Source organism: Erythrolamprus reginae, chromosome 1, assembly GCF_031021105.1.
Source record: "Erythrolamprus reginae isolate rEryReg1 chromosome 1, rEryReg1.hap1, whole genome shotgun sequence".
NCBI lineage: Eukaryota > Metazoa > Chordata > Lepidosauria > Squamata > Dipsadidae > Erythrolamprus > Erythrolamprus reginae.
The window spans coordinates 200,026,979-200,042,161 of record NC_091950.1 but is presented as its reverse complement, the minus strand read 5'-3'; the positions used below and the strand labels follow the sequence as shown (position 1 = coordinate 200,042,161).

Below are 15,183 nucleotides of genomic sequence, written 5' to 3'. Positions count from 1 at the left end.
CGGCCACTGAGATTCGTGCAACAGAAGGCGGTCTCGGAGATATTCTGGTCCGGTGCCATGTAGGGCTTTATAGGTCATAACCAACACTGAACGGCAGCCAGTTCAGGCCACGGAGTGTTGGCGAAACATGGGCAGATCTTGGAAATCCCATGATGGCAGCCAGTTCAGGCCACGGAGTGTTGGCGAAACATGGGCAGATCTTGGAAATCCCATGATGGCTCTCGCGACCGCGTTCTGCACGATCTGAAGTTTCCGAACACTTTCCAAAGGAAGCCCCATGTAGAGAGTGTTGCAGTAGTCGAACCTCGAGGTGATGAGGGCATGAGTAACTGTGAGCAGTGACTCCCGGTCCCAATAGGGTGCACCAGGCGGACCTGGGCAAACGCCCCCCTTGCCACAGCTGAAAGATGGTGCTCTAATGTTAGCTGTGGATCGAGGAGGATGCCCAAGTTGCAAACCCTCTCTGAGGGGCTCAATAATTCCCCCCCAGGGTAATTGACGTACAGATGGAATTGTCCTTGGGAGGCAAAACCCACAGCCACTCCGCCTTGTCAGGATTGAGTTTGAGCCTGTTGACACCCATCCAGACCCTCACAGCCTCCAGGCACTGGCACATCACTTCCACTGCTTCGCCGACTGGACATGGGGTGGAGATGTATAACTGGGTATCATGCGCATACTGATGATACCTTACCCCATGCCCTTGGATGATCTTTTCCCATGGGAAAATACTACATGAGTTTAAACCAGGGCTGTCAAACTCGTGGCCTGCAAGCTTGGATGCATCACAAGCTGGCCATGCCCATGTCTGGTTTAGCGAAGTGGGAAAAAATCTCAATATGTCATGTGACCCTGATGTAACAACACATGTTTGACACCAGTGGTCTAAACACATGTAGGTTTCCACAGTACAGGCAGGGGTGGGCTGCTGCCCGGATAGTGGGGGAACGCAGTGGGGTAGCAAAAATGCAGCTCCATCCCAGAGCACACAATTTGCATGAAATATATTGAAACAAAATGCATGGTGTCCTGCATAAGCCATGCCAACAGTGTGGTAGTAAAAAAATTGGTAGCCTTTCACTGAGTACAGGGATATTTTTGTATTACCAGTTACCAACATGGCATATAAAATATGAGTATTGTGCTAATACAAGCACCATATTGTTATTGGTGATATTTCTTCCTTTTTTGAGTGATGAAAGGAAGGAAGGAAGGAAGGAAGGAAGGAAGGAAGGAAGGAAGGAAGGAAGGAAGGAAGGAAGGCAGGCAGGCAGGAAGGAAGGAAGGAAGGAAGGAAGGAAGGAAGGAAGGAAGGAAGGAAGGAAGGGTCTTGATGAACCTTACTAAGCATTCTATCCTGATCAGTATCCTTTCAAGGATCAGTCAAATAGTTCTGAGATACAAATAAATGGAAACAGGAGAACAGCTTTATCAACACTGTTGCTTTAATTGGTTTTTATTTTTATCTTTCCCACCCCAAGTTCCTTTCATACACAGGCATCTATGTAAATCTGTTTAGTACAAAAATAAATAAATAAATTAGTCTTTCCAGTACCTGAAATAAACAAGGCAAAGGTAGTTTCATGCAATTTCATATCCATATGCTGAGTTAGACCAAGCCATTCCAAGTCTGATGTTAAACAGAAAACATCAAAGCCGCAGTTAGCAGAGGAGAGCAAATTCTGTTCAAATGAATGGGGAAAATCAAGGTTCCTGGAAATCATATTCATTATGAATGGTTGAGTATGGAAAGTGGTAATATTCTAGAATACTGGGGAAAAATAAATAGGAAAGGAAGAGGGAGTAAAAGTGATTTTATGAAGATACATTATATAGACTGTAAAGACAAACATGGGACACTTAAATGAAAAGAAATATTGTAGGCAACATTAAAATACAAGAATGCAGGAGAAAATCAACATTTTTTTGTGATGGAGAATAAGGACTTGTTATTATCCAATTAAATGGAGACTTGTCACTATCACTTAATTGATAGAGACTGTGTCACTGTTTTTCCTTTGCTTGCTATTAGTTGTATTTAATTATTGTATTAATTGTTTTTGAACTATAAGATTAATGAATGTGAACAGTATTTAATTCTCTAAAGAACAATTCCTGAGTGCAAATTTCTTCATCTATAAAAGAGCTGTGTTTATAATAGTTGCCTCTTTGGTAGTAAATTGGAAGTAGAACAAAATACTAGGTGACAAAATATGAACCCAGATGTTATATTGGGTTGGATTATTCTTGTTTCCTAGGCTTTAAGAGAAATATTAAGGGAACCAGGCATCTATTTATAGAATTTCCCTGAACTGCTTTCTTATTTTATATTGTTTATTACAACTAAAAGAAAAAATAAGAAACACTCCCAGTGGATACATTATGTAGCAGTTTCAAAAATTGTTCTCTTCTTTTCTGTGTGCCTTCATCTTTTTTACTGGTTACGGTAATTGAAGTAATTTTAATGTGGATATAAACTCCTGCAAATTCCCATAGCCCATTGGTGGGAGTGTGAGAAATGATCAAAATTAGAGCTGAGTTGCCATATTGGAATATTCTGACATTATGGTTTTAGAGACCATATTACAGGAGCTTTGAGACCTCCCCTTTATTGACCTATATTTTTTATTTCCATTTTTCCCAAGCTTCCCAAACAAAAGGAAACAACACAGACAAATTGGCCAGTCTTTTTTCAGTTGATTTGTTTCCCCTAAGGGTTAAGACAAAATGCTGTTTGCTACTGTTATTTAAATTCTATTTAATAAACACCCCAGGACACAACTGAGTCAATATTGGATGCTTTTACGTTTAACTGGCTGAATTGGAAAAGTTAAGTGTTAAGTTAACACTTAAAAGTTAAGCAAACTTCAGTCTTCCCATTGAAAGCTGAGTCGTACAGTAATCTTATATATGATTATTGAGGAGTAAGCCAGATTACGATCAGTGTGATATTTCCCTGGTAAATGTGATTAGGATCAAAACCACAACACTTTAAGATGTTTATACTTTGCTTTGTTTTTTTTTTCACCTACAGTTTTTTGTTGAATTGTCAAACTACATTTAGTGATGGAAACCGGTTGGACTGTACATCTACTGTCTCTCTTAGCTCTGACATTGGTGAGTCTGTTCCCTCTACATGCACATTTGCAGATGTTTATATAATGGTGTGTATAGATGAATGACAATTTCTCTTCAATTTTGATTGCTGTTAGCTAGGTAGCTGGACAGTAATAAAATACATATGTGTAAAAAACAAAGTATCATCATTCAGGTATATACATACATTATCTTTGCAGGATACCCCAGTTTGTTCACTATAATGGATTCTTTGGTCAACCGCCTTAACTAATCTAGCTGCACAAATCTAGCAGTAGGTAACTGGAGTGATTCAAGATAGCAATAGCACTTAGACTTACATTCTGCTTCATAGTTTTTTACAGCTCTCTCTAAATGGTTTACAGAGTCAGCATATTATCCCAAACAATCTGGATCCTCAATTTACCAATCTCAGAAGGATAGAAGCCTAAGTCAATTTAGCTGGGGAGGATCAAACCCCTGGCAGTAAGCAGTGAGTTTGCCTGCAATACTGCATTCTAACTACCGCGCCACCATGGCACTCAGTGGTTATGATCAAAATATCAAACACAGCACAAATTATGTTGTTTGTTTGTTTGTTGGATTTATATGCCACATATAAAAAAGCAACAATAAAATACAGTAAGCTAAATCCAATTAATTAAAAGTAAGTAACTACTCTAAAATCCTTAACTATATTAAAAATTAATCATACCCATTGAAACAACTACCATATATAACATTTGATGGCTAGGAGGCTAAGGCCTGGCAACATAAATGAGTCTTAAGACTTTTACGGAAGGCGAGGATGGTGAGGGCAGTGCGAATCTCCAGGGGGAGCTGATTCCAGAGGGCCAGGTACCCCACAGAGAAGGCTCTTCCCCTAGACCCTGCTAAGCAACATTGTCTAGTTGATGCGACCTGTAGAAGGCTGACTTATAATCTGGCCCGATGACATATAAGTATTTATAGTTCACTACCAACACTTTGAATTGTGTCCAGAAACCAATCGGCAGCCAATGCAATCCGCGGAGTGTTGGAGAAACATGGTCATGCCTAGGAAGGCCCATGGCTGCTCGCGTGGCTGCATTTTAGACAATTTGCAGTTTCTGAACACTCTTCAAAGGTAGCCCCCTGTAGAGAGCATTGCAGTACAGTAGTACCTCTAGATATGAGTCTGCTCCACATGCGAGTATTCCAAGTTATGAGCAGAGAGGCAAGCAAAATTTCTGTTCTACATACGAGCTTAAATTCGGAATACGAGCAGAGCGTCCACTAGGTGGTGCAAGAATTCCATTTTTTCCAGTTATCTCTGGGCGAAAAGCCAAATCTAAATGCATTGGTTCGAGATACGAATTGATCGACATACGAGGTCGGCTCTGGCACGAATTAAACTCGTATGTCGAGGTACCACTGTAGTCGAATCTCAAGGTGATAAGGGCACGAGCGATTGTGAGTAGAGACTCCCTGTCCAAATAGCACATGGCCTTTGTGTGGATAGTCTCAGTTTTGACTTCTTGAGGAAAATGTCTGCTTGAAAGAAGTCAATTTTGGAGATTTACTTGTTATCAGCCTTTCTCAGCCTGGTGACTTCCAGATGGGACATCACTCAAAAACTTCTGGATGAGAATTTTAAGGGTTGTAGCTTAGCATATCTATAGAGTTCTAATTTAATGAGACATGGTATATAGATCAGTAATATATATAACATTAATACACATTGCATTTAGAGTCATTCTTGAGAGCACATATGCAATAATGTTATCATTCTAGGGTCCCAATTATATTAGATGACATTTGACACACAACGTTGTTGTGATGATGACAACATGCATGTTTCCATTTGCTTGTCTTGCATTCCAATAGCCCCATTATACAGGCATCATGCTATTCTATGTTTTAACCATGTTTTATTAAATAATACTCAGCTCACTGGGTTTCCATGACATACTGTGCCATTAATTATGGGTTACAAACCACACTGGCTGTTCTGACATTTCATGCAAAACTAAAAACAAATAAATCATACCATGGCTTATGATTTCTGAATTCTGCCAATACAGGTAGTCCTCAATAATGGCACTGACACTGGAATTGCCATCATTAAGCAATATGGTTATAAAGCATGACATCATGTGACCACACCATTTAGCAATAGCACTTCCAGCAATCCTCAGTTACTATTGTTAAGCAAGAATCTTGTGGATCATTAAGTGGGGACCTCACATAACCATAACTTCTGACTTTCTGCCAGTTTCCCCGTTCACTTTGCTTTTCAGAAGCCAGCAGGGAAGATTTAAAAATCACAATCATATGCTGGGCAAATCTGTGGCATTTGAACTCCCAGGTCAGTTTTTTTGACAGGAAAAAAGATGAAAACAAATGCAGTAGAAAACCTTTGCAGGAAATAACATCAGTTTTACCTTTAAGCTGTCTCAACTGAAAGGAATTTAGGATTCTTATTTGGAGACTACAACTCCAGGTGTCATAACTAAGATAAGCATATATAAATTACAAAACTTTTACTGAAGCTATATTGATAAAATAATAAGATTTACGGTATGTTAAATCTGCAAAATATAAAATAATGCCTACATTCCCCTATTACAGAAAGTCAAAGTCAATATATTCATTGTTCATTGGGACACTTCTCCAGTCAGAATGTTAGCCAAGACAAGAACTGGAATTTTATAGTTTGTGATCAGACGTAACCTCCTTTCTGAAATTTGTAAGGGTTTTGCAGGACTAACAGAAAACGACTCTGAATGGCAAAATAACAATATTAGAATATTGTTGCAGAAGAGATCTTAAAGTAGCAGTGGTGTCAGCAGTGGAACACAGAAGTAAAAAACCCCAAATTACTACTTTATTACAAGTGGTTGCAGTTATTAAATACACTACAAAAGAGTGTACATATCAATCATAGAGGTATTGTAGTCCTGGACTTAGAACCATAATTGGGACTGGAATATTGGTTGTTGATTCGTTATGCAAGATGTCACATGATCATTTCACTCAATGATCAATATTTTCAGCAGTCCTGGATGAAGTCATTAAGCAATCTCATGGGTCAATAAGTGGACACAGTAATTGGTAAGGAGTATAAAATGCCTTGGTGGCAAGAAACCAGACAATATGGCCTTCTTAATGCCAATTTCCAAGTAGCCTCCCTTCTCATGATCTTTCAGAAGCTGCACTCTAAAAACTGCACAGTTTGGACGAACAGGCTTTTGAAGTCTTATGAAATCCAGCTCCATTCTCACAATCCTTTGGAAGCTTCCTTTAATGCTAACATATCTGATTTGAGTCATTTACAAAATTAGGCTGAGATACCTGAAACTAATTTTGAACAGTTATAAATCAAGATATTTTTGTTGGGAGAGAAGGAGAGAGAGAGAGAGAGTGGGAGAGGGAGGGAGGTGGAGAGAGAGGGGGGGTGAGGAGAGAGAAACTGTACCTTTAAAGAGACATTCAGAAGAATTTTTTTTCAGGTACCGCTAAGATAATATTCACAAAATAAATTGTGAACCTCTTTAATGCTCTTCTGTCCAATTACTTGGTGTGCACCTATTTACCCTCTTTGAAATGGTTTGCATTAATTCATCCGATTTACTTAACACTCTGTACAATGTTTGCCATTATTTTGGCAACCTGGCATGTATTACTGAAACCTGGCTGGGCCCAGAGGGAGGTGTTCCTCTCTCTGAAATCTGCCCAGCTGGGTTTCAGATATGGCATCAACCTCGACCCCAGGGAAGGGGGGGAGGAGTGGCTATTATAGCCAGGGAGAGCCTTTGCCTACGTGGACTCATTGCTCCGGAAATTGCGGGTTGCGAGTCACTCTTGATGAAGTTGGACTTAGGGGTTCAGGTGGGCTTATTTCTCACGTACCTGCCTCCCAGCTGCGTGTCAAAAGCCCTGCCTGTGCTACTCGAGGAGGTAGCCGGGTTGACGGTGGAGTTCCCAAGACTTATTGTCTTGGGGGACTTCAACCTGCCGTCACTCGGCGAAACCTCTGGGCTGGCACAGGAGTTCATGGCCACCATGACAGCCATGGACCTGACTCAAGTAGTACAGGGTCCGACTCATGAAGGGGGGCACGCACCCGACATGGTATTCCTTTCCGAGCAATTGAGTAATGGTCTGAGACTAAGGGGCTTAGAAGTAGTGCCTTTGTCATGGTCAGACCATTTTCTACTACGGCTTGACTTCCTGGCTCCAATCCTTCCCCGCAGGGAGGCGGAACCAATTAAGATGTTCCGCCCCAGACGCCTGATGGACCCAGAGGGCTTTCAGACGGCGCTTGGGGTTATCCCAGAGGCACTTGTCCACAGTTCGGCAGAGTCTCTTGCGAAAGCCTGGAACGAGGCTGCAGCAGAGGCTCTTGACCGGATTGCGCCTTTGCGACCTCTCCATGGCGCTAGACCCCGTAGAGCTCCATGGTTCAACGAGGAGCTCCGGGAGTTGAAACGCCAGAAGAGACGTCTAGAGAAGCGATGGAGGAAGAGTAGGTCTGAATCTGATCGAACACTTGTAAGAGCTTTTATTAAGACTTACAAAGTGGCGCTCAAGGCGGCAAGATGCGCGTACCATGCCGCCTTGATTGCATCAGCGGAATCCCGCCCGGCCGCTCTGTTTAGGGTGACCCGCTCCCTTCTTAATCAGGGGGGAGTTGGGGAGCCCTTGCAGAGTAGTGCCGAGGACTTTAACACGTTTTTCGCTGATAAAGTCGCTCGGATTCGGGCCGACCTCGACTCCAATTGTAAAACAGAGTCGACTGACAACGAGTCAGTCGAGGTGACTGGGGCACGTACTTGTCCACCTGTCTGGGAAGAGTTTGATCTGGTGACACCTGATGAAGTGGACAAGGCCATTGGAGCTGTGAGTTCCGCCACCTGTTTACTGGATCCGTGTCCCTCCTGGTTGGTTTCGGCCAGCAGGGAGGTGACACGGAGCTGGGCCCAGGAGATTACCAACGCTTCCTTGGGGAGGGGAGTTTTTCCATCACTCTATAAAGAAGCGCTTGTGCGCCCCCTCCTCAAGAAGCCCTCCCTGGACCCAGCCGTACTTAACAACTATCGTCCAGTCTCCAACCTTCCCTTTATGGGGAAGGTTGTCGAGAAGGTGGTGGCACTCCAGCTCCAGCGGTCCTTGGAAGAAGCCGATTATCTAGGTCCCCAGCAGTCGGGTTTCAGGGCCGGTTACAGCACGGAAACCGCTTTGGTCGCGTTGATGGATGATCTCTGGCGGGCCCGGGACAGGGGTTTATCCTCTGTCCTGGTGCTCCTTGACCTCTCAGCGGCTTTCGATACCATCGACCATGGTATCCTTCTGCACCGGCTGGAGGGGTTGGGAGTGGGAGGCACTGTCCTTCAGTGGTTCTCCTCCTACCTCTCTGGCCGGTCGCAGTCGGTGTTAGTGGGGGGCCAGAGGTCGACTCCTAGGTTTCTCCCTTGTGGGGTGCCTCAGGGGTCAGTCCTCTCCCCCCTGCTATTCAACATCTACATGAAACCGCTGGGCGAGATCATCCAAGGACATGGGGTGAGGTATCATCAATATGCGGATGATACCCAGCTTTACATCTCCACCCCATGCCCAGTCAACGAAGCGGTGGAAGTGATGTGCCGGTGCCTGGAGGCTGTTGGGGCCTGGATGGGTGTCAACAGACTCAAGCTCAACCCGGATAAGACGGAGTGGCTGTGGGTTCTGCCTCCCAAGGACAATCCCATCTGTCCGTCCATCACCCTGGGGGGGGAATTATTGACCCCCTCAGAGAGGGTCCGCAACTTGGGCGTCCTCCTCGATCCACAGCTCACATTAGAACAACATCTTTCAGCTGTGGCGAGGGGGGCGTTTGCCCAGGTTCGCCTGGTGCACCAGTTGCGGCCCTATCTGGACCGGGACTCATTGCTCACAGTCACTCATGCCCTCATCACCTCGAGGTTCGACTACTGTAATGCTCTCTACATGGGGCTACCTTTGAAAAGTGTTCGGAAACTTCAGATCGTGCAAAATGCAGCTGCGAGAGCAGTCATGGGCCTACCTAGGTATGCCCATGTTTCACCATCACTCCGCAGTCTGCATTGGTTGCCGATCAATTTCCGGTCACAATTCAAAGTGTTGGTTATGACCTTTAAAGCCCTTCATGGCATCGGACCAGAATATCTCCGAGACCGCCTCCTGCCGCACGAATCCCAGCGACCGATTAGGTCCCACAGAGTGGGCCTTCTCCGGGTCCCGTCAACTAAACAATGTCGGTTGGCGGGCCCCAGGGGAAGAGCCTTCTCTGTGGCGGCCCCGGCCCTCTGGAACCAACTCCCCCCGGAGATTAGAACTGCCCCTACTCTTCCTGCCTTCCGTAAACTCCTTAAAACCCACCTTTGCCGTCAGGCATGGGGGAACTGAAACATCTCCCCCTGGGCACGTTTAATTTATGCATGGTATGTCTGTGTGTGTGACTGTTAGCATATGGGTTTTTTTAAATATTTAAATATTTTAAATTTGTCTGATTGCTTATGATTTGTTTTTACATGTTGTGAGCCGCCCCGAGTCTTCGGAGAGGGGCGGCATACAAATCTAAGTAATAATAATAACTGTGACAATCTAATTTTTCTAATTATTTGTCCAGGCTTTTGTCACAGCTGTTCCAGATGAAAAAAAAGGAAATTGGTCCAGTGAAAAGAACCAGACAGACCATCAAACAATACTAGGTGTAACAAATAATAAAATCATGACAGCACAGTTTGAATGTTATCAGAGAATTACGCAAACTACTGAAGAATATGAAGGTAAACAATGTATATCAATATATTTTTATCTTAAGTTATTTTCCCTAACTAAAGCATTACATCTGTTAATTCATGCAAATAGAATTTAAAATGGTTTTTACATACTAATACTATGCTTATTGCATTCCCCCCCCCCCCCCCCCGAAATGATTTAATACTTGGAAAAAGTATAACAGCTTTCGATTCTGGATTTTTTTTCTGACTAAAGGAGCAGATTGGTTTTTTAAAAAAATAATTTTTATTGAAGTACAGTGATACCTCATCTTATGAACCTAATTCGTTCTGTGACGAGGTTCGTAAGAAGAAACGTTCGTAAGATGAAACAATGTTTCCCATAGGGATCAATGTAAAAGCGGATAATGTGTGCAAGCCCATTAGGAAAATCCAAAACTTTAGAAGCGAGGTGAACAGAGGGCGGGGAGGGACAACGAAAGGGAGTGGGTGGAGGAATATATGACATGGGGGGGGGGTCCTGGAAACCTCAGGATTCAGGCCAGCTGGAAGAATAAATGGCGGGTGGGGGTCCTGGAAACATCAGGATTCAGGCTGGCTGGAGGAATAAATGGCAGGTGAATCCTCCAGCTGGCCTGAATCCATTCTTTTACTCATACTAAGGAAGCAGCCTTGCAGTATGTTTTCCAATCTGGAAGTCCAAAGTCATCTCTGCTCTTATTGCCCTGCAAATCAAATATTCTAATTCTCTATTTTTTTCCCTTGCCAATATATTTTGACTTTACTCTATTTAAATCTATAAAAATTTTGGAGTCTAATTTAATGGGGATAGTTTGGAAGTATGTTCATCTTCTTAATTGATATTCTTCCCACTAGTGACAATTGTAGTTTTCCCCATTTTTCTAAGTCCATTTTGATTTGATTTACTAATTTTATATAGTTGCCTCCTTTGATAGATGAACACATATTAGTTAAAGTAATTCCTAAATATTCAGTTTTCTGTGTGCTTTGAAGACCTTATTTTATTTCCAATTCTTCTTTTTGTTTTATTGTCATATTTTTGGCCAGGAATTTTGTTTTTTGTCTATTAATTTTTAGCCCTGCAGATTCCCCATATTCTTCTATTTTTGCTATCAATAATTGTCCTGTTTCTAATGGGTCCTCCTGAAAGAACACCAAGTCATCAAAAAGGCCTGGATCTTATATTCTTCATTTTTTACTTTTGTTCCTTTATTTTTTAAAATATTTTTATCCTTGCCAATTTTATTTAATGGGGGTTTTATTGTTAGGATGAAAAGCAGGGATGACAGTGGACATCCTTGTCTAACCATTTTAGTTATTTCAAAGGGTTTGTCCAATTCACTATTAACAATTACCCTGGCTTTTTGGAAGGTAATTTTATCATATATAGCCAATTTACATTGTCAAACATCTTTTGCACATCCAGAAAGATCAGTGCTACTTGTCTTTCTGGATGCACTTCATAGTATTCAATTATGTTTAATATAGTTCTAGTAATGTGTCTAATTTGCCACATTGGTAAAAATCCATTCTGATATGAATGAATAATTTTGTTTAGAATTTTTTTAAATCTTTTTGCAATAATCAACATGAATATTTTATAATCGGCGTTCAACAATGAAATTGGTCTATAGTCACTCATTTGGGTTGCATTGGCACTTTCTCATTCATTCATTCATTCTATATTTATAAATAACTCAAGGCGGCCAACACAACTAATACTCCTTCCTCCTCCTATTTCCCTTTAATAACAATGCTATGAAAAGAGTTGGGCTGAGAAACTGGGACTGGCACAATATTTAGAACTTTTCCTCCCCGTTCTCAGCTTTAGGCTTGGGTGTGAGTTTCTAGTAAAAGTAATAGATGTCCTAGTGATATCTGCAGCTAAGAAATCTGCACAGGTTCAGAAGGCAAACACTGTTTTCAGCATATAAAGGAAGTGTTCAGAGATTGGGATGGTGAGACAGATTTGCTTTCCTTCCCCTTCTTTAGTTGGTTTATTTGGTTTAGGGAAATTTACTGGAAAACAATTGTGTTTCCAGGCAATATGCTAGCAAAATTGTAGAGTGTAGGTATCATAGAACAGAGACATGAGCTTGTCCGAGTTAGGAAGAAATTGCTCTGAGCTGAGCAGCCTCCATGTTCAGAAGCTCGCTCTCTTTCTTGAACTTGAGTTTATTTCTTTATAACAATATTTTGTCTATGCAAGTATAAAATATTAACTTTACTAACTGGATTACAATGGATAAATGGTTAATATATGACACATAGTATACAGAAAAATCATATCAATGTATAATTGCCAACTAAGCAGAAGAGTGTCTAATTAACTTTTACCCTAGACAAACAGAAGAGTTTTAATTAACTTAGATCAACAGAATCTTTTCATTAAGCTGAGTAAATAAGTAGGATGCCGGCAGAACAGTCAATATCAACCAGACAGGCATTCCACATTCTTGGCCATTATTGATAATCAACCTACAGTAGAGTAACAGTTACAGGGTAAGAAAGCATGATGGTGAACAACATCGTTAAACCTTTCTGTTATTTTCTGCTCAAGTGCAGTGTTTTTAATAGTCAAGATTTAGATGATGGTTTTAGAACTCAGAATGGCAAAGCTTAGAAAGATGTAAACATCCAACAAATTGTAAGTAAGCCCAAAGCAAGAATAATGGATGGTGGGTTTTTTTCTCTTGGTAGTAAGGGGTTATACCACTAAGGCTGCTATTAGAAGCAAATACTGCATATGTCAATCATAAGGAGTTTGGTTTGGATCCAGTGGTGGAATTAATTTTTTTTACTACCGGTTCTGTGGCCGGGGTTTAGTGGGCATGATAGGGGAAGGATACTACAAAATTTCTATTCCAACCAGAGGTAGCATTTGCCAGTTCTCCAAACTACTCAAAATTTCCACTACTGATTCTCCAGAACCTGTCAGAACCTGCTGAATACCACCTATGATTGGATCCAAAGGTTTGTTTCTTTGCAAGGAAAGGATTTGTATGCGTACAGAAAAAATGTAACCCTCCCCCCCTTGGTAAATTAGGATGAAATACTTCAAATGATGCCTCTTCACTTTGCAGGTCCACATTGCAACAGAACATGGGATGGTTGGTTATGCTGGGATACTACTCCAGCAGGAAAAACTGTAGAACAAAACTGTCCAGACTACTATCAGGATTTTGACACTTCAGGTAAGGATTAAGACTTCAGTAATATGTGTCTACTAGGTAGCCAGTAAAAATATTTTCTGAATGCTGAGAATTTGGGTAGAATTATGCAAATTCATCTTTATGAAAATCTTTAAATAATTTGAAAGCAAGCTCTTCTAGTATAGGATTCTTATTACTTTGAATGTATTTGGTATCATGTGTCACATGTCAGCCCTACAGAAATTATACTGCGCGAGCCATCATGGGTCTTCCCAGATACACCCATGTCTCTCCAAAACTCTGCGACCTGCATTGGCTGACAATTGGTTTCCAGACACAATTCAAAGTGTTGGTGATGACCTATAAAGCCCTACATGGCATTTGACCAGATTACTTATGGGACCGCCTTCTGCCACACAAATCCCAGCGGCAGAGTGGGCCTTTTCCAGATCCCGTTGACCAGACAATGTCATCTGGCGGGGCCTAGGGCAAGAGCCTTCTCTGTGGTGGCCTGGGCCCTCTGGAATCAGCTCCCTCCAGAGATTCGCACTGCCCCCACCCTCCTTGCCTTTCGCAAGACCCTTAAGACCCATCTATGTCGCCAGGCATGGGGCAGCTAGACCATGCCCCCTTCTTCTCTGAATGTTAAATGTTATGCATGGATGTGATTGAGTAGACTGACTGTTTTTTAACATAATGGGATTTTTATCTTTACTGTTTTAACTATTAGATTTGTATACATATTGTTTTGCATTGATGTTGTGAGCCGCTCTGGGTCCTTGGAGAGGGGCGGCATACTAGTCTACTAAATAATAATAATAATAATAATAATAATGATGATGATGATGATGATGATGTGACCCATTAAATATTTGTCAAACTCTGGTGAGAATAATTCCAGGCAGGAAGCAAATATAGGAATTCAATCAGATTCTGTGATTGTTTTCATGCTTGGCTACTAACTAGGCTGTGCCCACTGTGCCTCATGTCATATATGCAAGAACAATATTATGGATTTGAGAAATTGCCTTCTTTGTGTTTTGAAGCAGCAGGTTTATATTCCAGATGGGCATTTGATCAAAGATGTCTCAAATAATTAGAAAATCAAACTGTGCCAAATCTCTTGAAATATTTTGGAATTTTCATGTGCAGAACAAGCATTCATAGATAGATTTGCAACTTGTTATTTGTTCCCACACTTCATCTAAGTTCAGAGGTAGCTTACGATGTCAGACATTTAAGTAGGGTATTTCAAGCAATTAATAAAGCTTATTTTGCTGTTTAAGGAGAGCTTCTTTTTCATTTAAGAAGTTTCATTGATTATAATCCATCATTTAATTATGTACATTTAAACCTGTTTGAATGCATATTTTATTGCTACAAAGTTAAAGAGAAGTTTTCAGTAATTTAAGGATTTAGGGGATGGAAGAGGAATGCAGGTTAAAACCATCACTCCAGAGTTGATGTGATCTCTGAACTGCGGACTCAGTGGGGTGTAGAGCGAATGTCTGAAAACTAGAGAAGAGCTATCATTCTTCCAGTGTTTTAAAAAGGGTAGTAAGAGAAGACCCAGGAAATACAGACTAATCAATTTGACATCACTGCCTGGAAAATCCTAATCATCCCAACGCCATCCAGTGTGGTAAGATCTTTTTCTTTTGTGAGCTTCTGTTTCGTTGTTTGCAGGGAAACAGAAGCCCATGAAAGAAATGCCATAGAGCTCTGACATGGAGCAATGGCAGGTGTGCCAGCAGAGAGGGCTCTGTCTGCCACCTCTGGTACACATGCCATAGGATCACCATCACAGACTTTGAGAAAGTGTATGATAAAATGAGTTACATAATATTTTATAGGTATATGGACTTCCAACTGATTCCTAAATATAGTAAAATCACTATATTATGGAAGTAAAGAATGTATAAAAATAAATGAAATCTTGGCAAATGGTTAACAATTGAGCTGAGAGCGATACAAAATGTGCATATAATATCATTTGGTTATTTATATACACACACATGAAAAATATTGGGAACATATTACAGAAGTGTTGATTAAGAATTTGTATGTTTTTAGGTAGATGATTTGAAGGAAGAATGTGGATTTGGTAATTAATATATAGGGAAAGAAACCTTGTGACATAGGAAAAGGAAGGAACAGATCAAATTAACTGGCCCAGAAATACGTGATTACTAGAC

At 41.3% G+C, this 15,183-nt stretch overlaps 1 protein-coding gene across 3 annotated transcripts in view; it reads left to right on the top strand.

The window, feature by feature from the left end:
* The window catches only part of LOC139156372 (calcitonin gene-related peptide type 1 receptor-like), a 103,850-nt gene that overhangs the window by 55,757 nt on the left and 32,910 nt on the right, over window positions 1–15,183 (top strand). For all 3 annotated transcript variants that reach the window (XM_070731905.1, XM_070731906.1, XM_070731907.1), the window contains 3 exons: window positions 3,035–3,117; window positions 9,704–9,863; window positions 12,920–13,030. In XM_070731905.1, the coding sequence (XP_070588006.1) occupies window positions 3,067–3,117; window positions 9,704–9,863; window positions 12,920–13,030 (322 nt within the window). In that variant the 5' untranslated portion in view covers window positions 3,035–3,066. The remainder of the gene's footprint in view (window positions 1–3,034; window positions 3,118–9,703; window positions 9,864–12,919; window positions 13,031–15,183) is intronic.